This window comes from Mobula hypostoma, chromosome 22 (assembly GCF_963921235.1).
Source record: "Mobula hypostoma chromosome 22, sMobHyp1.1, whole genome shotgun sequence".
In the NCBI taxonomy this organism is placed as follows: domain Eukaryota; kingdom Metazoa; phylum Chordata; class Chondrichthyes; order Myliobatiformes; family Myliobatidae; genus Mobula; species Mobula hypostoma.
In genome coordinates, this window is record NC_086118.1 from 20,770,445 (window position 1) to 20,791,935 (window position 21,491).

Below are 21,491 nucleotides of genomic sequence, written 5' to 3' on the forward strand. Positions count from 1 at the left end.
TAATCAGTGCTTGTGTTAGGTGGCACAACATACATGCACACTTGTCTTTCACCAAGGTAAATATAAATTCCTCTTCCCATTCTGGATGGAATTTGTATGTTTTTGCCTTCTTTCGTGGAGCCTCCGCTATGCTATCAGGATATCACGAGCGATTGCCGATTGCATCGCCTCTGATCTGAGTCGACACTTATGTGCCGAGCGGCACCTGATTAATTAGCTTGTTTATTTCGGCTTTCTTTCTTAAAGATATTCTGTGTGCATCCCGACTACCGCTGCACCCCTGCATGCTTCGCGGCCTGGAGGTTGGGGACCACTGCCGTATATTGATGTTTGCGACAGTCTGTACTCTTATCTAATCTGATTGGTCACTTTGATGCAGCACAGGCTGCGCTGAAAACGTGGTGCATGGCGGGGGAACTCAACATATGTGCACTGGGCAGAAAGAACGGAACTAAACCCCCGCAACCCGGAAACAATCTCTCTTTACAAACAGCTTTTTAGTGAAAATATTGCTATATTACCATTATCCTAATTAGTATTACTTACTTTTATAATGCTCACATTACAACAGCATTCGTGTATTTATTTTTGATTTTTCTTCGGCATCTACTGGGAAAGTCTCAAAGATCAACCGGTGGATCGCAATCGACGGGTTGGCGACCCCTAGTATAAAGTATAAAGTGTAGCACTGTGGCTGCTTGCAGGGACAAGTGCGGGAGGGTGATTTGTAGAGAGGGATGAATAGGCATGGAGGCATGGGAATCACGGAGGAGGTGATCCATGTGTAAAACTGAGAGAGGGGAGAGGTAAAGATATGTTTGGTGGTAGGATCCTGATGGGGGTGACAAAAGTTGTGAAGAGTGATATGTTGGATGTGGAGGTTCATGGAGTGGTAGGTAAGGACAGGAGAAACTACCTCTTTTAAGCTGCGGAAAGACGGGGTGAGTGCAAATGATTGGGAAATGGCGGAGATGCAGGTGTAGGAAACATCAGTGGTGGAGGAAGGGAAACCCCTTTCTTTGAAGAAAGAGGACATTTCTGATGTCCTAGAAAGGAAAGCTGCATCCTGGGAACAAATGCAGCAGAGACGAAGGAACTGAGAAAAGGGAATAGCATTTTTATAGGAGACAGGGTGGGAAGAGGTCAAGATAACCATGGGAATTGTTAAGTTTATACAAGATGTCGGTCAACGTTTGTTTCCAGAGATGGAGACAGAGAGATCGAGAAGGAAGAGGGAGGTATCAGAAATGGACCAAGTAAATTTAAGGGCAGGGTGGAAGTTAGAGGCAAAGTTAATGAAATTGATGAGTTCAGCATGAATGCATCATTCTTGAAAGATTGTTCATGGTTCTCAATTGGGTCACCCCACCCTTTTATTGGTATGTATGATGAATTGAGAGGTTGAATAACTTGTTCTGAATATGGTTGATTTTTATCTTGATATAGTTTGAAGTATCCTGTTTCATTTTGAGATTTTTTATTCACTATCAAGTGAGATAGTAGTGTGCTCTATATATTGCTATATTAGTTCAGTTAACTTAAAGTTATTTTTCAAGTCAAAAGTTAAACTAATATTTTTAATGAAAACATGCATGTTAAAATACTTATATATAATATTATAGCCTGTCTGTAATCACACTCTTGTGACATATTTCTGTACAGATATTTGGTCCTAAAGAACTCTGTAATTTATTGTTCTATGAAGAAATAAATAACTCATCGCTGTGATGATTGTACGTTCTAGTATCAATTGTTTGGTGACAATAAAGTATAAAGTATAAGAAGAGTTACACTTTTGCACCTGTTTTTAAATAAGACAGTGCATAGCCTTGAGTTTAGTTTTACTAATCCATACCTGTAATTATGTTTGCAGCTGCAGCTTACAAATACCTGTTCTGATAAACTATTTACCTGGGTGGGGTTAACTTTTGAGACATTTGTTTCAACTGCTACTAACAGGTTTCTGAACAGGTATCTTTGGAAACATAGAAACATAGAAAACCTACAACACAATACAGGCCCTTTGGCCCACAAAATTGTGCTGAACTTACCTTAGAAATTTCTAGGCTTACCCATAGCACTCTATTTTTCTAAGCTCCATGTACCTATCCAAAAGTCTCTTAAAAGACCCTATCGTATCCACCTCCACCAGCGTTGCCGGCAGCCCATTCCATGCACTCACCACTCTCTGAGTAAAAAAAAAGACACTTACCCCTGACATCTTCTCTGTACCTATTCCCCAGCACCTTAATCCTGTGTCCTCTTGTGGCAACTATTTCAGCCCTGGGAAAAAGCCTCTTGACTATCCACACGATCAATGCCTCTCATCATCTTATACACCTCTATCAGATCACCTCTCATCCTCCATCACTCCAAGGAGAAAAGGCCAAGTTCACTCAACCTATTCTCATAAGGCATACTCCCCAATCCAGGCAACATCCTTGTAAATCTCCTCTGCACCCTTTCTATGACTTCCACATCCTTCCTGTAGTGAGGCGACCAGAACTGAGCACGGTACTCCAAGTGGGTTCTGACCAGGGTCCTATATAGCTGCAACATTACCTCTTGGCTCCTAAATTCAATTCCACGATTAATGAAGGCCAATACACCTTCTTAACCGCAGAGTCAACCTGCGCAGCTGCTTTGAACACCAAAACCTTTAGAACCTAAAAAAAAATCTGCTGATATAAAAACTTGGCAGCGAGTGTTGGCATTGATTTAAAAGTAACCTGAAGGGAAATTGAATGACTGTTCAATCTTCTTCATGGAACATACCTGTCTCAACAGATACCTGTCAGTAGATCAGCTGTGCACAAAGATCTCCTAAGTTTTGAATCTATATCTCTGTTGAGTGTTAATATCAGGTAAGGCATTGGAAAACCCAACCACTATTACCTGTCACAGCACTCAGTAGATTTGGCTGTGATTATTGCTTTTCATCACCTCTTAAGTAATTCTTGCTTTGGGATGGGGAATTGAAAATAAAAGCTACTTAAGCAAACAATAATGAGTTGTTCATCAGCCAGGTCCCAAGGATTATGAAGAGTAAGCAACAGCTAGTCAAAAAAGAATGAGGAATAACCTATGTGGGTTTCTTTCTTTGACCACATGCAATCACTGGATCTATGCCATGACATTTATTTGATTATGATGACCACCCTTTGTAATAGCGGGCCGAGTCTTTTATAGAAGAAATTTTTCTAAGAATTTCAGTGACAATGTTGAGTGTATTGTCTGATAACTTGCAGATGAACATAAAAATGATTCTTTACGCTAAGTCAACTGAACAAGCAGCAGATGTAGCATGCTTGAATAAATAAGAAGAATGGACATTGTTTTAAAGAAATTTCAGATTCTATTAAGGAACACTTTAAAATATCAAATATTTGGTAAGATCCCTTTGGTCTCTGTTTATTACTCTTGCCCAGTCTTCTGTCAATATCAAAATAATATCACCCCTATAGATATAAGCAATACTCATTTGGTTAACATATTCCGGGCCCACATAAACTAAACATGTTTTTATAAGATCACTGGTATGATATTTTGTGATTCCTTCAATTTGATTAGAATTACAACAAAATTGAAACTAGTTTTTATACTATTTATAAAGACTGATTATTTATGCTTCCTAAATTTTGACCCATTCCATTTTCCGTGCAACTCACGGGCTGGTGAAATGCTCATCCTTGGTTTTGTTACTTGTAGACTTAACAGCACCTATGCTCATCTGGGGAGTCTCTAAGCTTAGATACAACGTAAACTTATTTAAAACTTATTTAAATTTCATTTCAATAAATCATCACCACTGTGTTTTTAATGTACATTAAATTAAGTTGGCAACACCTTCATTTCCCGTTTTTAGATACCTCTGAAGCCTCTTGCTTTCTTGGCATAGCATTCAGCCCCACAATTTTTAAGATGTATATTTCTCTACTTGTGTACAAGTCTTCAGCTGTTTAGGCACTAACTAAATCTTTCAGCCTGAATAATTTTCATTTAGATGGAGTGAAAATATAAGATAGATTTTGCACTCTTACAAATATTCCAGCAATGGAAAAGAGACTAGAAGCAGCTGAATTATGGTTCTGCAGGAGAATGTTAAAAATATCATGGACCACACACACATCAAATGAAGAAGTTCTCAGAAGAGCACAAGCAGTTTGATCACTCATACCAACAATAAGAGAAAGACAACTCAGATTCCTTGGACACATCATGCGGAGAGATGAACTAGAAAAACTCATACTCTCTGGAAAGATTGAGGGGAGCAAACCTGGAGGAAAACCTCGGCTTATGTACATCAAAAGCATAGCCAGGTGGCTACACATCGAGGAACTGGAAGTCATCCAAAAAACAAAGGATAGATCTATATGGAAAACCATGGTCACCAAAGTCTGCATCCGATATGGTACCTAAACAGACAGACAAATATTTAGGGGCGAAGGCATGATGTGCATGTATTCTTTATAGTTTTCAATGAAAACAAAACAGAAATTCTTTCTTTTAACTTGTATTTCAAATGATAGAGGCAAAGCTTACTTCTACTCTCAACTGCTTTTTAATTGATGTGATCAAAAATTTTGTTGAAGAGAAATACAACAAAATCTTTAACACATCTGAAGTTTCATGCTGTATTCCTTCAGAAGCCTCAGTTATACCAGAACCAGCTTGTCACAAGAGGAAAAGCTCAAGAAAAATTCTCACTTTTTCCTGATTATTGCTCAAAAGTGTGGATTTGTTCCTTTTTCATTAATGTGGATAAAAGAGGATAATTGTACAAATATATTTTAAAACTGTATTTCTTGTTTATTTGCAGGCTCAGTTGTTCAAACATGGGAAGAGAGAAGACTTTTTACCCTATGGTATGAGAGCGTAGTTTGTACATATTTTAACTATACAGGGACATGACGTAATTATAACATAATAAAATTATACTTTACGTGATATTGTAAGGTTAAAACAAGGTCTTAACGCTTATTTTTGTATTTTGCTAATGTGATCTGTTATATTTGGGGACCCATATAATGTAAAATACTTAAGATATTGAATCACAATTTTGCTTCATGTTTTTCAGTCGTAATTGTCAATGATTATTAGTGTTTAAAAACTATATTAAATACTTTACATGAGTTTTAGTTTATAAGTCAAGGATTAAATTACTGTATATTACAATTGAGAAAAATCCATTGCAGTGTTACCATGTGCAAGAACTTGAATCATTGTTTAAAAAGAAAATTAGGAGTTCAGCCCTTCATTTTTTGTGCCATCATTCAAAGTAATTAGGCTAATTCTGATTATTATATATAATCGCTTTCTTCCCATAATTCTTGGTATTCTCATCTCACTCCTGAATGTTTTATCACCTAGTTTGTGACTGTGACCCTGGACAGTTCTAGACAGCCCCAGCAAAGGGAAATAGTCTCCTCACATTTAACCTTTGAGCCCTGTTAGAATTGTGTGCATTTCATATATTTATTTCTTCTATAGTTTAGTGAATATAACCTTTTTTCTTAATGGGCAATAATTCCACCCCAGAGATTGATCTAGTGAACCTTTGTTACAAATACATTTGTATTTGGCCAAGGGAGCCAAGGTTGCACACATTAATCGAGGTGAAGGCTTTTGAAGTCACTGCGTAAATGTAGTAAGACATTCTTGCATCTATTACTCAGCGTCACTTGCGATGCAGGCCATTTGTGATGTTAGCTCCTTGCTTCAACTGTATATTTTCTTTTGGTAACATATATGTATAAGTATACCTAGATTCCTTTGTACTTAAATGTGTCTCAGTTTACTATATTTAAATAATATCTATCTTTTCTTTTTCCCTATCCAAGTAGATGATTTCACATTTATCTGCACAGTACTGCATCTGCTCTGCTCATGTACTTATCTATACATTTATCTTTGCCAAATTGCCTTGAAGGGCATTTACATCCTTCTCACAACCCCACCCAGTTTTATGTTGTTAGGCACACCTAGAAATATTCAGTTTTTTCATCTAAATTATTAATATACATCGTACTTTAAGCATTTCTCCCTTCAATACCCTACTAACCACTGCCAACCACTCTGAAAAAGATTCAAGCTGTGCGAACACTAGGAAATTGATTATTCTCTACCTTGGCTCTTTTTGCATGTATCTCAGGCAAGTTAGATGAATTCAAGGCATCAATGTGCTTAAACCAAAACAAAAATGATAACATAATTCTTTTAGTATGCTAAAAACTGTTTTACTCAGAGCTTTGTGAACATTCTTACAGAAGGAGAAAGAATGTGATAATAATCTAAGATATTAGAGGGAGATGATTAAAATTTTGCAATTAATATGTTTTGTTACATTTCTATGGTGACCTCATGGGAAAAAATAAGTTTAGGAATTGGATCCAGCAAACTGAACCCTTTCCTGCCATTTTGGGGCCTAATAAGAAAAGAATGTACAGAAAGAAAAATTGGAGTACATGAATGTGGTAAAGAGGTTCAGTTATGGAGAAGGTTTTGTAGATGCATGGGAGAAGATGATTAAGATCTTGGTATAAAAAAACAACAGAAGTTTTAGACTATAAGATATAGGAGCATAATTAGACCATTTGGCCCAGTGAGTCTGTTCTGTGATTTCATCATGGCTGATCCATTTTTCCTCTCAGCCCCAATCTCCTGCCTTCTCCCTGTATTCCTTCATGTCCTGAACAATCAAGAATCTGTTAACCTCTGCCTTGTATATATGTAAAGACTTGGACTCCACAGCTACCTGTGGCAGTGAATTCTACAGATTCATGACTCTGGCTAAAGCAATTCCTTCTCATCTCCATTCTAAAAGGATGCCCTCCTATTCCAAGGCTGTGTCCTCTGGTCCTATACACTCCCATCATAGGAAACAAGCTCTCCAAATCTATTCACAGAGGTCAGACTAACTGGCCTATAATTTCCTTTCTTCTGCCTCTCTCCCTTCTTGAAGAGTGGAGTGGCATTGCAATTTTCTAGTCTTCCGAAACCTTTCCAGAATCTAGTGATTCTTGAAAGATCATTACTAATGCCTCCACAATCTTTTCAGCCACTTCTTTCAGAACCCTGGGGTTTATGCCATTTGGTCCACGTGACATCTACCTTCATACCTCTCAGTTTCCCAAGAACCTTCTCCCTAGTAATGGCAACTGCACACACTTTTGACCCTTGACATTCTGGAACTTCCACCATACTGCTAGTGTCTTGCGCAGTGAAGACTGATGCAAAATACTTACTTAGCTCATCTGTCATTTTGTTGTCCCCCATTACTACCTCTTCAGCTTCACTTTCCAGTGGTCTGATATTCACCCTTGTCTTTCTTTTACATTTTATGTATGTGAAGGAACTTTTGGTATCCTCTTTAATATTATTGGCTAGCTTACTTTGGTGTTCTATCTTTTCCTTCTTAATGGCTTATTAGTTGTCTTCTGTTGGTTTTTAAAAGCTTACCAATCCTCTAACTTCCCACTACTTTTTGTTCCATTATATACCCTCTCTTTGGCTTTTATGTTGGCTTTGACTTCTCTTGTTAGCCATGGATGTGTCATTTTGCCTTTAGAATACTTCTTACTCTTGGGCATGTATATATCCTGTGCCTTCCAAATTGCTTCCATAAATTCCAGCCAGTGCTGCTCTGCCATTATCCCTGCCAGTGTTCTTTTCCAATGAATTTTGTCCAACTCCTATCTCGTGCCTCTGTAATTCCCTTAACTCCACAGTAAACTGATACATCTTCTTAAATTTCAGGGTGAATTCAATCACATTACGATCACTTGCCCCTAAGGGTTTTTTTTACTTTAAACTCTCTAATCAATTCTGGTACATTGCACAGCACCAAATCCAGAGCAGCTGATCACCTCGTGTGCTCAACTGCGAGCTGCTCTAAAAAGCCATTTCTTAGGCATTCTAGAAATTCCCCTTCTTGGGATTTAGCACCAACCTGATTTTTCTGATCTACCTGAATATTGAAATCCCCCATGACTATTGTAACATTGCTTTTTTGACATGCACTTTCTACCTCCTGTAGTAATTTGTCAACCACATCCTTACTACTATTTGGTGGTCAGTATATAACTCCTATCTTTATACCCCTGCAGTTTCTTAGCTCTATCCCTGCAACGATTCAACACTTTCCAATCCTGTTTTATCTCTTTCTAATGACCTGATTTCATTGATAACCAACAGAGTCATACCACCCCCTCTGCCTACCTGCCTGTCCTTTCAAAACAATGGGTATCCTTGGACATTAAGCTCCCAGCTATAATCTTATTTCAGCCATGATTCAGTGATGCCCACAATGTCATACATGCCAATCTGTATCTGTACTTCAAGCTCATCTATCTTATTCGGTATACTGCGTGCATTCAGGTAAAACTCCTTCCGTCCTGTATTCACCCTTTTCGATGTTGTACACCTTTTACATTGCAACTCATCCTGTGACTGCAGTTTTGCCCTATCAGCAGCTGAAGAAGCTGCCTATATAGCAGAACAACTAATCTTGCTTGAGAAAGAGGAAAAATGCTATAATAAGTTGCTCAGAGGCTGCTTGTTTGACAATCTATTGATAATATTTTTGGCTGTGTAAAAAGAACTTTGGAGGCCATGTTCTTGTGAATATAAAGGTATCTGAAACTGAACATAAAAGTTTCTGAAACTGAATAACTCAGGCTTGTGAATGTGTCTTTTGATTTGAATGACAGTACATGAGCAGAAGTTATTTTTCTCATTTGATGAATCTACCTCTATATTTTATTGAGTAATTTGATCCCATCATGTTATGACTTTGGCCGCCAATGCTATCAAAATTATAGTTCTTACGTTGTGTAAGAGACTTCAACTGTGTCATGCCTCCCAAAAACAAATCTTTTGATCAACAGACACACAAAATGCTGGAGGAACTCAGCAGGCCAGGCAACATCTATGAAAAAGAGTATTGTTGATATTTTGGGCCAAAACCCTTCAACAGGAGCAGAGAAAAAAAGTTGAGGGGTAGATTTAAAGGGTGGGGGGAGGGGTAAGAGAAACACAAGTTGATAGGTGAAACCTGAAGGGGGAGGGATGAAGCAAAGAGCCTGGAAGTTAATAGGTGAAAGAGACAGAGGCCATGGAAGAAAGAAAAGTGGGGAGGAGCACCAGAGGGAGGCGATGGGCAGGCAAGGAGATAAAGTGAGAGAGAGAAAAGGGGATGGGAAATGGTGAAGGAGAGGTGGGGGTGGAGGGCATTACCAGAAGTTTGAGAAATCAGTGTTCACATCATCAGGTTGGAGGCTACCTAAGCGGAATATAAGGTGATGTTCCTCCAACCTAAGTTTGGCCTCATCACGGCAGTGGAAGAGGCCATGGATGGACATATCGGAATGGGAATGGGCAGTGGAATTAAAATGGGTGGCCACTGGGAGATCCCACTTTTTCTGGTGGGCGTGGGTGCTCGGCAAAGCGGTCTCCCAATCTATGACGGGTCTCATCAATATACAGGAGGCCACATTGGGAGCACTGGACACAGTATATGACCCCAACCGACTCACGGATGAAGTGTTGCCTCACCTGGAAGCACTCTATAGGGCCCTGAATGGTAATGAAGGAGGAGGTGTAGGGGCAGATGTGGCACTTGTTCCGCTTGCAAGGATAAGTGCCAGGAGGGAGATCAGTTGGTCTCCCTCCTTCCTACGTGACTCCCTTGTCCATTCGTCCCTCCCCACTGATCTCTCTCCTGGCACTAGATTCACTAAAAGGTTTTTGTTTCCCATTTTTGAATCAGGTTACTAATTTGATGACCTGATGTTTTCTTTCCTACAAGGGAGCCCACAAGGTGTACTTGTACTGATGCCATCTTACTTATTCTGATTGCCTAGCTATTAATGAAATTGTTTAAGTTAAATTAAAGAGTCATACAATGTTGAAATGTGCTCTTTGCACTGAGTCTGTGCCCACCCTCACTCCAACATAAATACTATTTTATTCTCCCTATTCTCCCTACATTCCCTTTGGCTCCCTGCATTTGACTACACACTAGGGACAATGTACAGTGGTAAATCAATGTACAACTGACATATCTTTAAAATATGAGATGCAACTGGAGTAGCTGGGGGAAGTCACGGTAACAGGGTGTTAGGCCCTTTGTTGGTCGGGTTGACCACAGATGTTGTGACCTAGCTGTCTACATTGTTGTTGCAGTGCTGTCAATCAGTATGCAAGCCAGGGCAGTATGATATGGAGAGTAAGCTGACGCCCATTCAGCAGATTTCCTCTCCATGCAGCTAATGAGTTCAAATCAATGGTAGAGACCGATACAATTGGCACCAGTGGCGTAGGAGTTGCCAGTTAGCGTTTAACTCAACGTAGGACTGTCTTAGGTACTCGAGTTCCTAATTTTTCCTTGGGGGTTACTCCCGAAGCTTTTGCTATGAATGGGTATAGCCACAATGCAGTGGAGGCTTGAGGTCAAAGTTTTCCTTCTCCTAGGTGAGCTGTCACCCACACCTGATGAGCTGCATCTGCCCAAAGCAACTAGTAACCTGCCTCTGACCTTTCTCCTGTCAATAGAAGCAGTTCTGCTGAGTTTTGTAACTAAGCCACACGTGAAGGCCAGGAACTGGACTTGGCTGTCCGAGACTATTTGAGATGCACACCTTGGAAGCATTTAATAGGTAGTGGGAGCTTATTCTGACAATACCTCTCTCCAACCCCGGCTATGACAATCTTAACGAACCACAGTTACAGGAAGAACATACAAAATCCACACAGAGAGCACAGGGGTCAGGACTGAACTCATATTGCTGGTGTTCTGAGGCTGCAGCTCTGCCAGCTATGTTCGAGGTTGTCAAACCAATGACTTTGCGTGCCAGACTTTCAGCCATTGGGGATCAAAAATGCTCACCTGTAGTTTTTGCATTTTAGTCTCAAGGGTACACAATTTTAGGGAAAGCACTGTCATAGCAGTTGATGTTGGTAACTAAGCAGCAACTTTGGCAGTTTTCTGTGGAATACAACTGCTCTCCTCTGAGTTTAAGCTTGTTTTGATATCTGAATTAAAATCAATAATTTTTATGTTTAAGACAGAGATTGCAGTGAGGTTAAGCAAATTAACCACAGCACCTTAGCACAGGGCATTCTTCAATTTGAGAGAATGAGTAGGAACGAAATAGTGTGAAGGGACTGTATAAGCTGTTTGATTGGAATGGGCTTCATATCAATTGGACTAAGACTTTATTGCAGTGAATTAAATACTCAGCACTTCAGCTAAGATTGTACACTAACAAGTGGTGGTAGGGAAATAAATTGTTCTAATCATGAGAAATGTGGAAAATGAGAGATGCTGTGATGACAGTATGATAGAAAGTTTGGGTAATTATAATTTGAATGTGTCAGGAAGGGATAGAGAAAACACATTCAGTGTTAATTCTGATACAGAAGGATGGCACTTGATAAATTGAGCCTGTATTGGCTCTCAGACTAATCCTATCAATCCCATTCTTCCACTTACTTCCTTGTAAACTATTCTGTCTCACAGTTCCATCAACTCCACTCAATTTTCTTATCAGCCATGATACCAGGGTAATTTGCAGTAGCCAATTAATTTAGCAATCAGCACATCTTTGGGACATGGGAAAAAGCCAAAGCACCTAGAGGAAACTGGTATCATCACAGAAAGAGTGCAAATATGATACAGGTCACATTGAAGGTCAGGATCAAGCCTGGGTTGCTTGAACACAAGGCAGCAACCCTATTAATTTGCTGCCCCAATATCTCCCCAATTAGAGTCAGACTAGGGAAAGAAGGGTGAAAAGAGAAGACTGAAGTATGTTTATTTGAGTTCATGCAACATTTAGGTCAAGGGAGGTAAATTAATAGCAGAAAGAGAAATAACTGGATTTGAACTAATAAATGTTACAGATGACCAAGAATTTGAATGAAATATTTGAAGATATATTTAGAAGGGTTAAATAAAATGGAAAATTGTAGCCTCGACAATGGGAAGAATCCTAATCCAGAAAATCAAGAAGTAGAATTGGTTCAACTGGAGTTAGCCAACAATAAGTACCAAAATATTATTGGTGAGAATAGTGCATAAATCCCACAGCTGTAGTTGATGTAAGTCAGAAAATTAGACAAAGATAATACAATAATCATAGGCAACTTTATTCTATATATTGTATATTTGGTAAAGGAAATTGCCTGTTATGCTGAGGCCAGACTGTGGTGTGCACATGAGATAGGTGGTTTCTAGTTGAGTATGGTGAAGACCTGAGTGTGGAATAGGCCAAATGTGTTAATTGATAATCTCCTTATTAAAGGATCTTGAGTAAAGAGTGATCATTGTATGATGAATTTTAGATAAAAATCAACAGTAATTTAGTTTAATCTGAGACCATTGACCTGGCTCCAAACAAAACAAGCTGCAAAGGTATGAAGCACAAGTAGCAGGAATAGATGTTAAAAGGTATGATGGCATCAAGTAATTGTTAACATGAAATGAATTAAAATATTGCCTACAGATATATATCCTCTTATGGCATACCAGCCCAATGAAAAATATGTTCCAATTATGATTAACAAGATCAAAGAAGGTTTATAATTTTGCAGTAAATGATAACTAGGTTGGGACGGAAAATATTTTGGAGCTAAGCAGCGAAAGTCTAGTACATTTATGTGGGAATGGAGAACAGGATGTGAGAGTAGCATTACAAGAAACAGCTATTGTAAATATCTTAAAAACAAAGGGAAGACTAGGATAATTTAGGTAGCTCCCTTATAGAAGAAAAATGTATTGCGGAATATGCAAATATTGGAGGAATTAAACATTATGTTCGTCAGAGAAGAGAACATTAAAATCTACTTGAAAATAATGGGGAATGATTGGAATTGAAAGAATGAAGAACTAAAAAAAAGATTGAGGGGGATAAAACAAAGTAATATTGGAAAAATTAATAGGAATTAAAATGCTAAAATTCAGGACCTGATGGCCTATATCTCAAGGTTTTGAAAAGATAGAACTGAATATAGTGGATGCAATGGTTGTCATCTTCTAAAATTCCACAGTTTCTAAGGTGGAAGGTGGTAAAATTAACCACCCTCTATTTTAAAATAAGTGGGGGGAGAGAGAGGGAGGGAGAAAGAGAGAGAGAAAATGAATGAGAGAATATTGATTTAATTGAGGTCAACCCTACTAGTCTATATATATATACACACACACATATATATATATATGACTTCAGACTAGTAGGGTTGACATCAATTATCAAGAAAGCGTGCTGATTCATTTTTAAGAAAGTGCCGATATCAAGAACCAGTTAAGATACAGCAAGGGGTGTGGAAACACATAACATTCCCACCACTTTTCTTACTCCTCTGTTCAAGTAAATTTATATCACTGGCATCTACCTGACTCTGGAAATTTCTTACAAATATCCCACTCACAAGCATCAGGACAAATCCAGTTTAGCTGATTATTACCTTGTCAATCTAGTCCCAACTATCAAAGGGCTGTAAGGGGCATTTATCTATAACTTCCTTATACTAATGCCTATTTCAGTTTCACCAAGACTACTGGCCTCCAGATTTTATCACAGTCTTGGTCCAAATACCTGAATTCCAGAAGTGGGGTGAAAATGACTGTCCTCGACATTAAAACAGAATTTGATGGAGTACAATATTAAGGATCTCTGTTAAATCTGAAGTCTGACTATGGATGTGGTTGTGGTTGGTCAGTCATAGGGCATTAGAGTTGCCTAGAACATTGTCCAAGGTCAAACCAGCTTCATTTATTTCCATACATGACCTTCCATCATAAAATCATACATGGTGATGTTCCTTGTCTAATTAGTCATTGTCATAGTCATACTTTATTGATCCCGGGGGAAATTGGTTTTCGTTACAGTTGCACTATAAATAATAAATAGTAATAAAACAATAAATAGTTAAATAGTAATATGTAAATTATGCCAGTAAATTATGAAATAAGTCCAGGACCAGCCTATTGGCTCAGGGTGTCTGACCCTCCAAGGGAGGAGTTGTAAAGTTTGATGGCCACAGGCAGGAATGACTTCCTATGACGCTCTGTGTTGCATCTCGGTGGAATGAGTCTCTGGCTGAATGTACTCCTGTGCCCACCCAGTACATTATGTAGTGGATGGGAGACATTGTCCAAGATGGCATGCAACTTAGACAGCGTCCTCTTTTCAGACACCACCGTGACGGAGTCCAGTTCCATCCCCACAACATCACTGGCCTTACGAATGAGTTTGTTGATTCTGTTGGTGTCTGTTACCCTCAGCCTGCTGCCCCAGCACACAACAGCAAACATGATAGCACTGGCCACCACAGACTCATAGAGCATCCTTAGCATCGTTCGGCAGATGTTAAAGGACCTCAGTCTCCTCAGGAAATAGAGACGGCTCTGACACTTCTTGTAGACAACCTCAGTGTTCTTTGTCTTAGCTTTTCATGGGAGGATAACCCTTTCATTGCAAGAATTACTATACTGAATTGCTCTGGACTGCTTCTAATGCTACTATTCTATTGGAGCAGTATTTTCTCAGATAAGCTATATAAAAACGATTCCTGATAATCTCACCACAGGTAATTCCTTTGTGTGGCACCTTTGTAAGTTGGATCAGTTAAATTAATGTGCAGATTAAAATCACTCAGGTTTATTGCAGTTCCCTTTCACGCCTACGTATGTCCCCATTTCTGCTTTGGTCCTTCCATGAGCCAATACTTAAGGGCCTGTGGACCATTCCTACCCACATCTGCCTAACTGATTCTGGACTTCAGAAAGGGTAAGATGATTGAACACACATCAGTCATCATAGAGAGATTAGAAGTAGAAAGAGTGAGCTATTTCAAATTCTTGGATGTCAATATCTCTGAAGATCTAACATGAACCCAATGTATTAATGCAGCTACAACAAAGTAGGCACAACCGTGGCTAAATTTCATTTGGAGTTTGAGAATATTTGTTATGTCTCCAAAAACACTGGAAAATATCTACAGATGTAATGTGGAGAGCATTCTAACTGGTTGCATCACTGTCTTATATGGAGGGGGTAGGCTACTTATATGGAGGGGGCTCAGGATTGAAGTAAGCTACAGAGAGTAGTAAAATTAATCAGCCCCATCATGGGCAATAGCCTATGTAGCATTTGAGACATCTGCAAGGAGTGGTACCTCAAAAAGATGGTGTACATCATTAAGGACACGCATTACCCAGGTCATGTCCTGTTCTCATTGCTACTATCAGGAGAAAGAGATACAGAAGTGTGAAGGCACACACTAAATGATCCAGGAACAGCTTCTTCCCCTCTGCTGTCTGATTTCTGAATGGAAATCCAATCAATGAACACTACCTCACTACTTTTAAAAAAATTTCTATTTATGTATTAATTATTTAATTTATGTCTCTCTCGCTCTCTCTCTCTTTCTCTAATTCAGTTCTTTCTGTTTTATATTATAAAGTATTGTATTGTACTGCCGCAAAGTCGACGAATTTCACAACCTATGGTGGTGATCATAAACCTGATTCTGATTCTGTGTTTTTATTTGAGTATCAAATAACCTGGAATGTTTTGTACCCTGCAACCACGTTTCTGTAATTGCTATGAAAATATTCATTTATTCCTTTTTGTGTCATTAACTCATCTGTCAGTTGACAAAATTCTGCCTTCTCATAGATTAAGACTTTTGACTTAATCTTTTCCTCAAGCTTTCACTTTTACTGTTGTATTTTCTCTTGTTCTAGTTTCTGCTGCACTTATATTTTTCCATTATTTCCTGGCATGCTTCAATTTTTATTCACCCCTTCACTACTGTGTGTCAGTTTTGCCTTACATTTTGATTTATTACACTTTCTATTACCTCTATGACTCTGTTCACTAGTTCCCATTCCCCTTCACCCTCACCACCTGGCTAGTTAGTATAACCGTCTGTAATGTGTTAGGTCAGTGCCGCAGGAAAAAATTGTGTCTTACTGCAATGGCTATTGTCCCCAGCACTGAAATGGAAGAAGTTCCTCCCACACCAATCTTTGAACCACATTGACTTATCTGTTTTTATGCTCGTTTGCATAAAGCACAGGTAATATTGTGGATATCTTTATCTTTGTGGTTCTTTTCAGTTTTGCTCTGAGTTATTCATAATCCTTCAGCAAGACCTTCTTTGCCCTATCTATTGAGATTTGTGCAACATGGATCCTCCCCTTCCCATTAAAGCCCAGAAAAGTTAACCATAATCTTGGCACTGAGTAGTCAATACAGCAATCAGCAATCATAGGGTGAATGTGCAAACCCCACAAAGACAGCATCCAAAATCAGGAGTGAACCTAGCTCTACTCACCATGCTGCTGCTGTTCTCTCTTTTGGCCAGTCAGAAGAAATTTGATCTGGAAAGGGTGTTCAGAGTAATCTAGGCATCTTTATACATAAATTACTGAAAGTTAACAAGCAGGTAGAGCACAGAATTGGAGAAATTAATTGTTTGCTGGCCTCTCCTCAAATTCTCCTGAAATACAAGATTAAAAGCGTCTTGATGCAGTTATGCAGGGTGCTAGTGAATCCATACCTGAAATACAACGTGGACTGACCTCAATGTGTAAGGAAGGGTATGTTCACGAAAAAGAATGCAACAAAGTTTAACCAGATAAACTCCAGGGATAGTGGAGGTATATTGTGCTACAAGGGGCGATTAAGTAAACTGGACTTGTGCTCTTTAGGTTTAAATAAATGAAAGATGAAATACAGAATTCTTACGGAGTGGACAGGATAGATGCAACATGCACACATTGGTGGAGGATTCAGGTCAGGCAGCGTTTATGGAGGAAAATAAACTATTTATTCTTCTTCCTGGCTTGCTGAGTTCCTCTAGCATTTTGTGCGTATGTTCAAGACCTCTAGCATCTGCAGGATCTTGTGAGTTTAGGATAGATCATCATCATTGTTATGTGCTGTGTCATATGATGTGGGCAATCATGGTCTTTTGACCATGGTTGTTTTTGGCAATTTTTTCTACAGAAGAGGTCATTGCCGCCTTCTGGGCAGTGCCTTTACAAGATGGGTGACCTCAGCCATTACCAATACTCTTCAGAGATTGTCTGCCGGGCGTCAGTGGTTGCATAACCAGGATGTGATATGCACCAGCTGCTTGTACGGCCATCCACTACCTGCTCCCATGGCTTTGTGTGACCCTGATTGGTGGGGGGGGGGTATACCTTGCCCAAGGGAGACCTGCAGGCTAGCAGAGGGAAGGTGTACTTTACACCTCATTTGGTAGAGATGTATCTTCACTCTGCCGCCTATTAGGATAGATGCCTGAGCAAAATAAGGGAGGTGAGAAGATCTGCTTAGCTTGTTGTCGCATTCACCAGAGTGCAATGAAGTTCCAAGTTTGCATGAGGCTCACAGAGTAAACAGTACTCATGGTAATAATAAAAATGACAATTAATACAATTACGAGCGCATTACAGCAGAATGATGCAAAATAATCCTATCCAGAGTTAGCAGATCTTTGTAACTCTATCCAAGGAGGGGTTGGAGGTTCAAATGCTGAGTATAGTTAAGACAGATAATGATCGATTTCTGAACATGTAGGAAATAAAATGTTTAAGATACATATGAATACAAGAATACTACAGCTGTAGCATGGAAGTATATTTGATGCAAGTGGATGTAGGTTACAGTGTCAGCTGAAATAAAATGAAAATCTGAACTAATGCAATGGATTCTATTGTATCTTCCAATTTTTAAAAAAGGACAGTTAACAAGTTTGTATTGATAAATAAATATTATAGAACAAATAGTTACAGTAGATATGTAACTTTTATACAAAACTGTTCCATGGAATTGATTACTACTATTTTCTCAGATTGATGTGTCTCAAGCATTTGTATAAATATTTTATCAAGCTGCACTTATAGTAATGATATCTTGGTTATGACTATTGTAAATGGATTAATGGTTTGCCTCATGTAAGCTGATTGATAATTCACTGGTAAACTGTACCTTGCTTTCTATTGGGCACTTAATTTTGTTAATCACTTTAACAGATATACCATTTGTGTTTCTTATTTGTCATTTGAGTAGTCTTGCCTGGCCATCTCCTCTACTGTCAATTTCAGTTTAATTTGGTTCTTTGACTGGATAACACTATGCATCTCCCATGAGTTCCCACCAAACCTTGGATCTCAATTTCAGTTTGAGACTATAAATTGGTGTTCCATTGCTTTATCCTGTTGGAAGTGAGAATTTGCTTTTGAGCTTCTGAATGATACGTTCCTATTTACTGTGTGACATTTAGTTTTCTATAGTACAAAGGTTCACAGCAAACCCATTAGCAGATAACTGAGGAATCGATGAAGAAGGCAGTCGAAATAAAATTCCATCCATTTCACAGCCAGGGAAGCTCAGCCATGGAAATAAAGGAATTGCAATGTGAGGCTTGGCTTGGGAAACAAGCAAAAATTGATAGATTGAAAAATAAGGTTTCATTTTGTATTTCACATTTCAGACATTAGATAGCTTGCATTATAATGTTTCTGAATAATTGTTAACTGTTTTCTGCTCCAGCATCGATGGTATTGAAATGCGTTGATGAACGCAACATTGGTGAATGCAATCATATTATTCTTCGCAAACTACGCATAAAACTCATTCAAAGGTTGGGCCTTACATTTCTGAAGCCAAAGATTGCAAAATGGAGGTACGTGCAAGCTGTGGAGGTGAGCTGTTTAATCAGAAATACAGTGCCTGAATAGTTCATCAGTAACGGAGTTTTGGTCAGGCTTCTTCACATAGCTTCTTCATTTTAACTGATCTATCAGAAGCCTTTGTTTGTAGTACCTGTTTTAGTTTTGAGTGAAAAGAACATTTCCAAACAGATTTTTTATAAAAGTATTTTGAATTTCTATTTTCATTTTTGATGTTGCCAGAACTGAGAAAAGATTGAAATTAGAGACAAGAAATTAGGAATATTTTTGAAGTGGGTGAGCACATAAATAAAGGTTAAACATTTTTATTCTTAATTTTTGTTTAGAAATGATGTTCATTATATCTTTTTAGGTATCAGCGTGGGAGCAGGTCTTTGGCTCTAAACTTACAAATGGCAGGTCAAAGTCAACCAATTAACGATATTGCATCCAGAAAGAAAATGGAATTAAAAGCAGAGGATGATGATGATGATTATGATATTCCTGAAGAGATAGAGAATGTGATAGGTGCGTTATGATGAGTAAAATATATTACTCTCTGAATGTTTGTTGTGGACTGCCATAATCAGACATTTTAGAGCAGTTTGGTGCAGGCTTTTTGTATAAATGAACAATTTTTAGTTAAACATATTAGAATATTTATGACTAATAATCACTACTATTGATCTACGCATTTCTGAAATGTGAGTGGAAGATGGAAATGAAGACTATTGGTCTTGATAGATAAATGGTAGGTTGCCGCTGAAATGATCCCCTCAAAATTTAGTTCTTTAAAGTTGTGAGTACTTGAGGTACATGAGCTTAAAGTTAATAGTCACAGTCATAGTCATACTTTATTAATCCCTGGGGAAATTGGTTTTTGTTACAGTTGCTCCATAAATAATAAACAGTAATAGAACCATAAATAGTTAAATAGTAATATGTAAATTATGCCAGTAAATTATGAAATAAGTCTAGGACCAGCCTATTGGCTCAGGATGTCTGACCCTCCAAGGGAGGAGTTGTAAAGTTTGTTGGCCACAGGCAGGAATGACTTCCTATGACGCTCAGTGCTGCATCTCGGTGGACTCGGTTAACATTTCCAAGTGGTACCGAAATGTAGGTTCATTAATTTTAGCTGGTTTGTTGCAATGAACTTTCATCCATAAATAAGAAAAGGTGAATTGTCAGAATTTACTTCCTTGATTGCCAAACCTCTTTTGGAAAGATGTGTGTGTGTGTGTGTGTGTGTGTGAGAGAGAGAGAGAGAATGAATAAATAAGTAAACAAACAAACGAACAAATAAATAAATATTGGGTCAAGCACAATTTACCTGGACTGCAGCGCCCAATAGTCGAAGAATCCATTGTCTGATATAGTACATGCTTGCATACTGATACTGAGATATTGTAGGGTTTCTACAGGCCCATTGCAATTCTTCCTATTTGTACAACGCTTTCAGAATGAAAAATGAGAACCGCTGGTAAGCGAGAAGGAATTTTGTCATGTTTTTTTCATTGTGAAGGATTTAAGTGCTGTCAATTGAAACACCTGTTTGGGAACTTGTGATATAATTGAACTCTTCAAACCTTAAGTAGGTGAAGAATAAAGTTGTCAGTGCTCTTTTGAATAAGAAAACTATGTTAAATGGGATCAGCCAATCTACTACCTTTTAACAAAATTACCAATTCACATGTCCATTGGAGAAGCTGAAGTGCTCTCATTCATAATTTATGAGAATAGATTTCTTATAAATTTGAGGTACTTCATTTATTGAATGAAGTTTATCAGGCTTCTAAAGCCATTTGAAATTTAGAAGAACACAGATCCTAAAAATTTGAACTGAAACAAATAACTGAATACTCTGTAATTCAGACAACGTTATTGCCTTGCTGTTTGCATGATGACATTACATTTTTTGCAATGCATTTTAATTGTGGAATCATTGGCTGCAAATAAATTAAAACTGCTGTCACATTCTACTTGAGGTTTTTTTCTGATCCTTTTCTAGAGCAACTGCTGTTTGGATTGAAGGACAGAGATACTATTGTAAGATGGTCTGCAGCTAAAGGGTGAGTAAATTGGCCTGTTTTGGATATACATTCCTGTGTTAATGCAATATGCAGTTATAGGATCTCCTATCAAACTTTGAACTTTACTTTGACTTCCTTAGTTGAGAACAAATGCATTGTATAAGGAGCACTCACAATGCGCTGGAGGAACTCAGCAGGTCAGTCTGCATCAGTTGAAAAGATTAGTCGACGTTTCGGGCTGAAACCCTTCGTCAGGACTGAAAGAAGAACTTTGGGGAAGGTTTGAAGAATGCTGGTAGTTGAAAAAAACAGTAATTTTAAAGACAAAGGGGTGGGGGAGGGGAAGCAGGGAGGTGATTGGCAGGAGAACAATGCGAAGTCGTAGAAGGAGGCAGAACTATGAGGGAGGTGATGTGAAATAGGGATAGAGGAAGGGAGGGGGAGGGAATTACTGGAAGTTGGAGAATTCTATGTTCATACCAAGGGGCTGGAGACTACCTAGACGGTATATGAGGTGTTGCTCCTCCAACCTGAGATTAGCCTCATCATGGTAGTAGAGGAGGCCATGTATGGACATATCTGAATGGGAATGAGAAGCAGAGTTGAAGTGGGTGGCTCCCGGGAGATCCTGTCTGTTGTGGCGGACGGAGTGGAGGTGCTCGACGAAGCGGTCCCCCAATCTGCGTCGGGTTTCACCGATGTAGAGGAGGCTGCACCGGGAGCACCAGATGCAATAGATGACCCCAACAGTCTCACAAGTGAAGTGTTGCCTCACC

General features: G+C 38.7%; 1 protein-coding gene across 1 annotated transcript in view; it reads left to right on the forward strand.

The window, feature by feature from the left end:
* Positions 1-21,491, forward strand: part of tbcd (tubulin folding cofactor D) — a 268,107-nt gene that overhangs the window by 54,578 nt on the left and 192,038 nt on the right. The window contains exons 8-11 of the mRNA XM_063074279.1: positions 4,820-4,865; positions 18,564-18,696; positions 19,056-19,210; positions 20,694-20,754. Of these exons, the coding sequence (XP_062930349.1) occupies positions 4,820-4,865; positions 18,564-18,696; positions 19,056-19,210; positions 20,694-20,754 (395 nt within the window). The remainder of the gene's footprint in view (positions 1-4,819; positions 4,866-18,563; positions 18,697-19,055; positions 19,211-20,693; positions 20,755-21,491) is intronic.